Source organism: Ylistrum balloti, unplaced genomic scaffold, assembly GCF_031769215.1.
Source record: "Ylistrum balloti isolate Yb309-2 unplaced genomic scaffold, AGI_CSIRO_Ybal_v1 Utg369662, whole genome shotgun sequence".
Lineage (NCBI taxonomy): Eukaryota > Metazoa > Mollusca > Bivalvia > Pectinida > Pectinidae > Ylistrum > Ylistrum balloti.
In genome coordinates, this window is record NW_026781912.1 from 1,152,631 (window position 1) to 1,163,943 (window position 11,313).

General features: G+C 34.5%; 1 protein-coding gene across 1 annotated transcript in view; it reads left to right on the plus strand.

Moving 5' to 3' along the window:
• LOC132559294 (mitogen-activated protein kinase kinase kinase 5-like) overlaps nucleotides 1–3,694 on the plus strand; it is a 75,048-nt gene extending 71,354 nt beyond the window's left edge. The window contains exons 42-43 of the mRNA XM_060223911.1: nucleotides 18–94; nucleotides 1,663–3,694. Of these exons, the coding sequence (XP_060079894.1) occupies nucleotides 18–94; nucleotides 1,663–1,729 (144 nt within the window). The 3' untranslated portion in view covers nucleotides 1,730–3,694. The remainder of the gene's footprint in view (nucleotides 1–17; nucleotides 95–1,662) is intronic.
• The last annotated feature ends 7,619 nt before the right edge of the window (nucleotides 3,695–11,313 follow it).

Below are 11,313 nucleotides of genomic sequence, written 5' to 3' on the forward strand. Positions count from 1 at the left end.
CTTGTCTTACCCTACAGGTTACAGCTGAACAGTATACGTTAGAAGATATATTAGAAATTATTAATTATGAGGATTTACGTCAACTGAACTTACGGTAAGTCTGTAACCACTGAACTTACGTTAAGTCTGTAACCATTGAACTTACGGTAAGTCTGTAACCACTGAACTTACGGTAAGTCTGTAACCACTGAACTTACGGTAAGTCTGTAACCACTGAACTTACGGTAAGTCTGTAACCACTTATGGTAAGTCTGTAACCACTGAACTTATGGTAAGTCTGTAACCACTTATGGTAAGTCTGTAACCACTGAAGTTACGGTAAGTCTGTAACCACTGAACTTATGGTAAGTCTATGACCACTTATGGTAAGTCTGTAACCACTTATGGTAAGTCTGTAACCACTGAACTAACGGTAAGTCTGTAACCACTGAACTTTCGGTAAGTCTGTAACCACTTATGGTAAGTCTGTAACCACTTATGGTAAGTCTGTAACCACTGAACTTATGGTAAGTCTGTAACCACTTATGGTAAGTCTGTAACCACTGAACTTACGGTAAGTCTGTAACCACTGAACTTATGGTAAGTCTGTAACCACTTATGATAAGTCTGTAACCACTGAACTTACGGTAAGTCTGTAACCACTTATGGTAAGTCAGTAACCACTGAACTTACGGTAAGTCTGTAACCACTGAGCTTACAGTAAGTCTGTAACCACTTATGGTAAGTCTGTAACCACTGAACTTATGGTAAGTCTTTAACCGCTGAACTAACAGTAAGTCTGTAACCACTGAACTTACGGTAAGTCTGTAACCACTGAACTTACGGTAAGTCTGTAACCACTTATGGTAAGTCTGTAACCACTGAACTTACGGTAAGTCTGTAACCACTTATGGTAAGTCTGTAACCACTGAACTTACGGTAAGTCTGTAACCACTGAACTTACGGTAAGTCTGTAACCACTGAACTAACAGTAAGTCTGTAACCACTGAACTTACGGTAAGTCTGTAACCACTGAACTAACAGTAAGTCTGTAACCACTGAACTTACGGTAAGTCTGTAACCACTGAACTTATGGTAAGTCTTCAACCCATATTGTAACATAATGGTAAGTCAAAACAATAACTGGATAGGGTTGGACAACAGGTCTTGAATCAATGTGTTTGATTAAGGATACATTTTGTATAACATCTTTTCGCCACCAGGTGTGAGATAAACATTACAGGTAGGCTAGATTTTAATGCTGAGGATTTCAATTGATATTGCAGACTTTGGTGTTATTATATTAAAATCTAGTGTAGTATTGTAAAGCTTTGAATCTCTCTATGTTATTACCAAATGTCATTTTATCCTTGAGTGATTACCTCCAAATTCTTACCCTTGGATCAAGTATATTGTGTTTTACAGTCTTACATTCATACAGAGACTACTCAATTTACCACTGTCACATCATTATTTTACTATTTAGGTCACTATATAATCGAGTCTGTAGACAGTTTATATTTTAATTACACAAACACAGCCTCATTTCAAACTTGTAAAGTTGACAGGTATGTTATCCGTTTTTGAAAGTCAATTTAGATATGTGCAATCCCATTCTTTTCCATCGTTTTCTAAAATAATTTCGTATTCATTGTATCTATGTATCATTCTGATTTATTTCAGGGGTGGCATGGTGTGTCGTCTCTGGAAAGCTATAACTAAATGGAGATCAAAACAAAGCACATGGTAGCCGAAGATATCTATTGTGTTTATCTCATTTCCAAATATTTACATGTTTGACTGTGTGTGCTTTCCTCTTCTGAGTCACTAAAATACCTTTGCAGTGTCCTCAGAAACATTATGTATATAATAGTGTGCAGCATAGCTGCCAAACATTACCATGACTGTGATATTGACTGTAACTTGGAGTAGTGTTGCCCCTATGTTTTACAGTGATATAGGGCTGAAGATTGTATTTGAGACAGAAGTTTTGAAATGGAGGTAAAATAAACATCTAAATATTTCCTGTCGATGACACTCACCAGTGAATTTCATGATTGCTTTGTGTCTCCATCAGTCAGTCAAGTGTGCTTGATTACTGCTATCCGAAATATTCTTAGGAGTGAATTAGGTTATAGGTTACAAAATGCTCATAATGATGGTACATATATTGAACTGGTTTTTTGACTAACTTTTATTTTCATTTTTTTCCAAGAGAGCTGTGAGCTTTAAAGTAATATCTCAAACTTTTCCATTGATCTGGTGTTTTGTTATTATAACAGTATGTTTGTTCTGCCCCAGAGCAGTGAAGGGTTGTGTGTATTGTCTTAGACTAGTGTAACGTTCCGTACTATGAGAATATCCTGTGTGTGGAGGAATTCTAACTGGGTAATTAAATCAAAGATATTCTGACAATCTTCCTAATTCTATACCAAAAGTTCATCATTGTCATTGATTATCCTTAATGATGAAAGATTATGATAACAAGATGATGGTATGTTTTGAGACTGTAGAATTCCTTGTTTATGTATAGATAAGACTAACCAGTTGTTATATTCTAGTCATGAAAACCAAATGAAATATATGTATATATGTGACCTTTGGTAAATCTGGGTGGTTAGAAAAAGTGGGAGCAAAGATTCAAATTTTTTTGTGTGTGTGTTTTTCACTATCAGCAAGTCAGCTAGAAAGTTAAATGTGTGCCATAGGGTATGTAAGAGAATGTTTGATTAATGCTGAATGATGTATTTACTCTTTGTAAAAATTAAACAGACCGAGGGGCAGACAGACACACAGACAGACAGGTTGTAAGATTTTAATCTTTTTGAAGAGCATTCATTTTATTTCCAAGTAAAACTAAGGATAGGGCATATGAACATTTTCAGGCTTGACGTTCGATTTACAGGTCAGTTTGAGCTTACTGTATTGTACCTCCAATGAGAAAGAGCTCGTATTTGTGCAGTATTATCTAGACTTTTTGAGTTTCTAGCTTGTCTTTTATTAGAGATGTGTTTATTATAACTTAATTGTTTCAAATCCTGGTCAGACTTCTTCCCAGACTTCTTGGTTGTAGAGCTGAAAGTTATCAACAGTGCTTACATCCATGATATCTGTTGAGAAGTATTTGAAGGTCAAGAACCCTCAATGGTCATTTTAAAATGAGAAATATTGAGAAAACAGCTGTGAATTTTAATTTGTAAACACTTATTCTATGCCTTTATACAGGTGACAAATGGTTGGATTCTTCTTAAATTTGGAAAGGTTTCGGCACGCCGTGATATTTAAATGTTTGTACTTTTGTGCAAGTGAATTAGTGATTCAGTAATGGTTTGTTAGGGACTACCGGAGTCCCAGTAATCGCCCAGGCCATGTCTTTTTTTGGAATCTTCAACAGGAACATGTGTAGGAGTACTTTTTGGATGTAGTGTATATCAAAATAGACTTGATACCAACTATACAAATGTTCACTCTCTGACTATAGTATACCAACTATACAAATGTTCACTCTCTGACTATAGTCAGTCTGTGATACCAACTATACAAATGTTCACTCTCTGACTATAGTCAGTCTATGATACCAACTCTACAAATGTTCATTCTCTGACTATAGTATACCAACTATACAAATGTTCACTCTCTGACTATAGTCTATGATACCAACTATACAAATGTTCATTCTCTGACTATAGTATACCAACTATACAAATGTTCACTCTCTGACTATAGTAGTCTATGATACCAACTATACAAATGTTCACTCTCTGACTCTCTTATAGTCAGTCTGTGATACCAACTATACAAATGTTCACTCTCTGACTATAGTCTATAGTCAGTCTGTGATACCAACTATACAAATGTTCACTCTCTGACTATACCAACTATACAAATGTTCACTCTCTGACTATAGTCAGTCTATGATACCAACTATACCAACTATACTATACAAATGTTCACTCTCTGACTATAGTCAGTCTGTGATACCAACTATACAAATGTTCACTCTCTGACTATAGTCAGTCTATGATACCAACTATACAAATGTTCACTCTCTGACTATAGTTAGTCAGTGATACCAACTATACAAATGTTCACTCTCTGACTATAGTACAAAGTCTCAGTGATACCAACTATACAAAACTCTCTGACTATTCAGTCTCTATCAAATGTTCACTCTCTGATAGTCAGTCTGTGATACCAACTATACAAATGTTCACTCTCTGACTATAGTTAGTCAGTGATACCAACTATACAAATGTTCACTCTCTGACTATAGTTAGTCAGTGATACCAACTATACAAATGTTCACTCTCTGACTGTAGTCAGTCTGTGATACCAACTATACAAATGTTCACTCTCTGACTATAGTACAAATGTTCACTCTCTCTATAGTATACCAACTATACAAATGTTCACTCTCTCTAGAGTCTATATACCAACTATACAAATGTTCACTCTCTGACTATAGTTAGTCTGTGATACCAACTATACAAATGTTCACTCTCTGAATATAGTATACCAACTATAGAAATGTTCACTCTCTGACTATAGTCAGTCTGTGATACCAACTATACAAATGTTCACTCTCTGACTATAGTATACCAACTATACAAATGTTCACTCTCTGACTATAGTCAGTCTATGATACCAACTATACAAATGTTCACTCTCTGACTATAGTATACCAACTATACAAATGTTCACTCTCTGACTATAGTCAGTCTGTGATACCAACTATACAAATGTTCACTCTCTGACTATAGTCAGTCTGTGATACCAACTATACAAATGTTCACTCTCTGACTATAGTTAGTCAGTGATACCAACTATACAAATGTTCACTCTCTGACTATAGTATACCAACTATACAAATGTTCACTCTCTGACTATAGTTAGTCAGTGATACCAACTATACAAATGTTCACTCTCTGACTATAGTTAGTCAGTGATACCAACTATACAAATGTTCACTCTCTGACTATAGTATACCAACTATACAAATGTTCACTCTCTGAATATAGTTAGTCTGTGATACCAACTATACAAATGTTCACTCTCTGACTATAGTCAATCTGTGATACCAACTATACAAATGTTCACTCTCTGACTATAGTCAGTCTATGATACCAACTATACAAATGTTCACTCTCTGACTATAGTCAGTCTATGATACCAACTATACAAATGTTCACTCTCTGACTATAGTCAGTCTATGATACCAACTATACAAATGTTCACTCTCTGACTATAGTCAGTCTGTGATACCAACTATACAAATGTTCACTCTCTGACTATAGTCAGTCTATGATACCAACTATACAAATGTTCACTCTCTGACTATAGTCAGTCTGTGATACCAACTATACAAATGTTCACTCTCTGACTATAGTCAGTCTGTGATACCAACTATACAAATGTTCACTCTCTGACTATAGTATACCAACTATACAAATGTTCACTCTCTGACTATAGTCAGTCTATGATACCAACTATACAAATGTTCACTCTCTGACTATAGTCAGTCTGTGATACCAACTATACAAATGTTCACTCTCTGACTATAGTCAGTCTGTGATACCAACTATACAAATGTTCACTCTCTGACTAGTCAGTAGTGATACCAACTATACAAATGTTCACTCTCTGACTATAGTCAGTCTGTGATACCAACTATACAAATGTTCACTCTCTGACTATAGTCAGTCTATGATACCAACTATACAAATGTTCACTCTCTGACTATAGTCAGTCTATGATACCAACTATACAAATGTTCACTCTCTGACTATAGTATACCAACTATACAAATGTTCACTCTCTGACTATAGTCAGTCTGTGATACCAACTATACAAATGTTCACTCTCTGACTATAGTCAGTCTGTGATACCAACTATACAAATGTTCACTCTCTGACTATAGTCAGTCTGTGATACCAACTATACAAATGTTCACTCTCTGACTATAGTCAGTCTGTGATACCAACTATACAAATGTTCACTCTCTGACTATAGTCAGTCTGTGATACCAACTATACAAATGTTCACTCTCTGACTGTAGTCAGTCTGTGATACCAACTATACAAATGTTCACTCTCTGACTATAGTTAGTCAGTGATACCAACTATACAAATGTTCACTCTCTGACTATAGTATACCAACTATACAAATGTTCACTCTCTGACTATAGTCAGTCTGTGATACCAACTATACAAATGTTCACTCTCTGACTATAGTTAGTCTGTGATACCAACTATACAAATGTTCACTCTCTGACTATAGAAAGTCTATGATACCAACTATACAAATGTTCACTCTCTGACTATAGTCTGTGATACCAACTATACAAATGTTCATTCTCTGACTATAGTCAGTCTAAGCTTCTCCGTATAGAATTACTGCCATTGTTCACCGTTTATCAATATTCATTCCAGGACCTGTTGAGATTTCATTGTTGGATTCTGCATGCAGTGTCATGCAAGAGACTTGTGACAAGGATTGCTTTATGTATTCAGAGTTATAGCCCCATGTTTTACAAGTATACAAATGGATTCCTTTCAAACTCCATCTAGTTTAAAATTTCTCCCTATTTTTGCCAAATTGAATAACCAGATTTTTCAGGGCATTTTGTACTGAAAACACAGTCCTTAATCAGCATTTATATACAGGCTTTAGTGACGAATAAAAATCGAATATGCTACTTAGATTTCTCTGAAATGTCTCCAACAAGACGTCCAGGTAAATATACATGAAGACCGTAAGTCTTCCATAAGTTCCTATTACCTTACAATTTGTGTATAATTTTATGGAAACGTTTTTGGTTTTTAATCAGTGTGTAAGATTGTAATGTTTTTTTAAAGATGGAATCATTTTATGTTTCTTTGAATGTGAAGTTTCATTAACATGGGTAATTTGAACTTATTGAAAACAGGAATTAATTTCATCTGCTTTTAGATAGTTAAATTTCCTGTATTGAATTGAATATATATTCTGATTAATGTGCTATTAATTCTTACAATTCATCTGATTAGTGATTTGTTGTGATATTCCAAGTTCCATTTTGCTCTAAAAACTTTATAGAACGATGCAAAAAAGTAAAATCGCTTTTTTCAAATTCTTGTCCTTTTTTTTTTTTTTTTTTTTTGAATTATCGATTTTTGATGAACATGAGATCAAGAGAGTTTCAAACAAAATATAATTCCATTTTTTTGTTTTTTTGTTTTTTTTTTTGAGAAGAAGAAATTTCTGCAAAATATATTCAACAGAATTCTTGTGCATTGGTGGGAATTCATTTGAAATTGTATACTTTAATTATGAGTGACTTTGTAGAGAAGCACAAAGCAGGACTATGTGCTGCTGAAATACTTGGAAGAATTGGTAGAATTTCTTTAACATAATTAAAACCACCAATATTTAGGTAGTTTAGATAATATTTTTACCCAGTTGTATGTCCTGATTTTCTTAAGTGAGGAGTTTAGTTGATGTGCCATTGACATCAATTATTTTACTTATTTTTTTACCCTCAAAACATATTTAGGTTGATATATTTGATTTCAAATGCTGATATAGTTATTTCTTAATCAACTTGAATATAAGATATTTAAATCAGAATTCAATCAAATTTTAATTAACATATTTTATTATGAAACAGGAGTGGTCTTTGACTTTTAGCTCTCAAGGCCGAGTGAGTTATGGTGCCTGTCATCTGTCCAGCATCTTTTAATATTTATTGCAACTATAACTTTCCATGAATGATTGAGCAGATTTTAATCAAGTTTGGTCTGAAGCTTCCTTGGAAAGAAAGGAAACCAATTTTGTGAAAACAGTGGGTCTCAGCCCTCTGGGGTCTGAGGGGTGGGACCCAAAAGGGAAAAATCTATGAATTTCACTAAAAACTATCCTGTTCTTCAGGAATTGTAGAATGTTGTCCAAAATTGGTGTGAAGCATACTTGAGTGAAATGAAATTAGTGCTCTATAAACAGTGGGTCACAGCCCCTTGGGGTCAGAAGGTCGGGGCCCAATACGGAAAACTTATCAATTTCTTTAAAATTTGTCTTGTTCTTTAGGAATTGCAGGGTATTGTCCAAATCAGGACAGATTGTATTTTTGAAGCCATTGAGAATACCATCCCATAGTTTAATGGCATTGCTGGACATCAAGAGATTAACAACTGATCTCAGTCCCCAACCCTAGGGAACTAGAAGCAGTGTCTGTGGGATTAGGCTCATCAGAGGAAATATTTTTCTTTTGAAAGAAATGCAAGTTTTGCATTACTCACATAAATATCCAGGTGAGCAATACAGGCCCTCTAGGTCTCTTGTTAGATTAATATAAGTGTTGTATGAAGTGTAAGGAAATAAAAAAAATCTTTTTCCAAAATGACTACACATATTTTTATATCAAGAGATATCTTTTTAATTGCTTTTAATTGGTAAAAGAATATAACTAGGAATGCTACGAATGGAAATCCAAACTGTTGCTGTTTTTAGTGCCAGTTAGGACTAAATCATTTAGATACCATTGTTGAATTACAGTCTTACTCTATTTTATGAAGTATTTTGTGTTCATTGTTTGATGCTGTTCAGTTTTCAATATTTTCATGGTTGTATTTTACATTTATAAAACATGGCTTTAAGAAAAACATTGTTAAACTTTTTTTCTTTAGTGCCTTTTTCCCCATTAAGATGTACCTGTGGAAAGTGTACACACCAGTACACATCTGAATTTGAATGGACCAGTGTGGGATTTAATTCCCCCTACCCCATTGGATCCCCCTCCCCCTTCCAGAATTCAGGCATTAAACAGCAATTTGACTCTAAAAAAAGTGAACAGATGGTATAGTATAAGTAATCATTTTTATTGCTGTTAGTAGATCTAAGTCTGTTGCAACTTTCATGGACCCATTTTTAGCTCACCTATAGGCTGTTTCCATACCAGGGCATCAGTCATTAATTTAACGTCTTTCTGGCAACAATTTTTCAGAAAATTTATAGTTGTCTGTGTTTCTTCATGAATAATTGATACAGTTTAAAAAGACAATTATAAGTTCACTACTTTTGTGGAATGTCTTTGCTGAATGCTTTTATTCTTGAAACAATTTTGGAATTTTTCCCTCATTCAAAATTTATTTACTTTGTACAGTTGTACTGCAAAAAAACTATCAACAAATATTAAAGTACTTGTATTGAATATTGATCAGTTAAAATTTGTTCCTTAAAGTGCTCAATATGTTTGATGTATATCAGTTGCCAAAAAATGAGTCCATGAGATAAGAGGAATAAGACTATAATTCTTTATGATAAATAGAATATTCACAGATGAAATATTTTATATAAGGACTGTTTTCATGAAAGAATGGTTCTTCACAGGTAAATCAAGTATCCCCACCTCCACCCTTTATTGGATTTTCATACCCAGTTTAACTGGGTACCAGGAGGTACTTTAAAAGTTGTGACTCTCTGTAATTTTTTTTTTTTTTTTTAATTTCAAAAATATTTCAAGCTCTGTTTTGTTGGATTTCTGTTTGTTGTTTGGGTAAGATTTTGTCAAGATATTTTCTGTTAATAGGATGTAAAACAACACGTACCCAAACCAATCGATATATTGTAACATCGGCTTCCTTTCCCATCTTCACTCGATATTTCGTTTAATATTTTAACATTTTTTTACTGTTGTGTGTTTTCTTTTTTGGTTTCTTTCATCCCTTTTGCTCTACCAAGATTTAAATAACTAAAAAAATCGCTTTATTGTAAAGAGGCAATGGTATCATATTTATTTCAGATTTTATATGTATCGTTTTTAATTTACAATCAAAGTCTAAACTGATGCATTAAAATTTATTGATATATTATAAATGATCTTATATTTTCTGTAACATTTAACCTTCTTATCACAAAGATGTTTGGCATGTTGTTGTATGTATGTAAAACTTAATTCTCCTTACAAGTCCAGGCACGCAGGCATATGCACGCACGCTTTTACCTTCCGCGTACTAGGACAGGAAATACTGCTACACAATTATTTGGAGTTAAGATTTCATGTACAATGGCAGTGCCATAGCTTAACTTCGAAGATTATGTCCATAACATGTCTGTTATAAAGACATTAACGTCATTCGAATCATGTGTCAAGCTTATAATTGCAATTTTCCTGTTTTGCTGTCAAGCTTTCCATCTAATATGACGAGGGAGTTCAATGCTTCAGCAACAGACATATTTTGACTTCAGAGATTTGAACTATGTAAAAATCATGGAATCTGGACTTACATTAATATGCATCGATGTAATATTCACTGTGAGTGGTTGCATCAAAAGGCTAGAATTTTTGTTAACAAAATCTTAGTGCAGAATGTATGTGTGAAGGGCCATAACTCCAACCATACTAATAAAACCACTCTCTTCTTGCACAGCTCTAATACATCTTTACCATGTTAACATTACATCTAACGTGCAATGAAGAAAGAGTTGTTTTTACAAGGTTTTGTTAACAGACAGAACCACTTTGACACCCGTACCCCGTTTACTTGTTTGTAGGGGTGTACATTTATTTATTTACCTACTTGGTACTGATAGTATAACAGGTACCTACTTGGTACTGATAGTATACCAGGTACCTACTTGGTACTGATAGTATAACAGGTACCTACTTGGTACTGATAGTATAACAGGTACCTACTTGGTACTGATAGTATAACAGGTACCTACTTGGTACTGATAGTATAACAGGTACCTACTTGGTACCGATAGTATATACAGGTACCTACTTGGTACCGATAGTATAACAGGTACCTACTTGGTACCGATAGTATAACAGGTACCTACTTGGTACCGATAGTATATCAGGTACCTACTTGGTACCGATAGTATAACAGGTACCTACTTGGTACCGATAGTATAACAGGTACCTACTTTGTACCGATAGTATACCAGGTACCTACTTGGTACCGATAGTATAACAGGTACCTACTTGGTACCGATAGTATAACAGGTACCTACTTGGTACCGATAGTATAACAGGTACCTACTTGGTACCGATAGTATACCAGGTACCTACTTGGTACCGATAGTATAACAGGTACCTACTTGGTACCGATAGTATAACAGGTACCTACTTGGTACTGATAGTATACCAGGTACCTACTTGGTACTGATAGTATAACAGGTACCTACTCGGTACCGATAGTATACCAGGTACCTACTCGGTACTGATAGTATAACAGGTACCTACTCGGTACCGATAGTATAACAGGTACCTACTCGGTACTGATAGTATAACAGGTACCTACTTGGTACTGATAGTACACCAGGTACCTACTCGGTACTGATAGTATAACAGGTAAC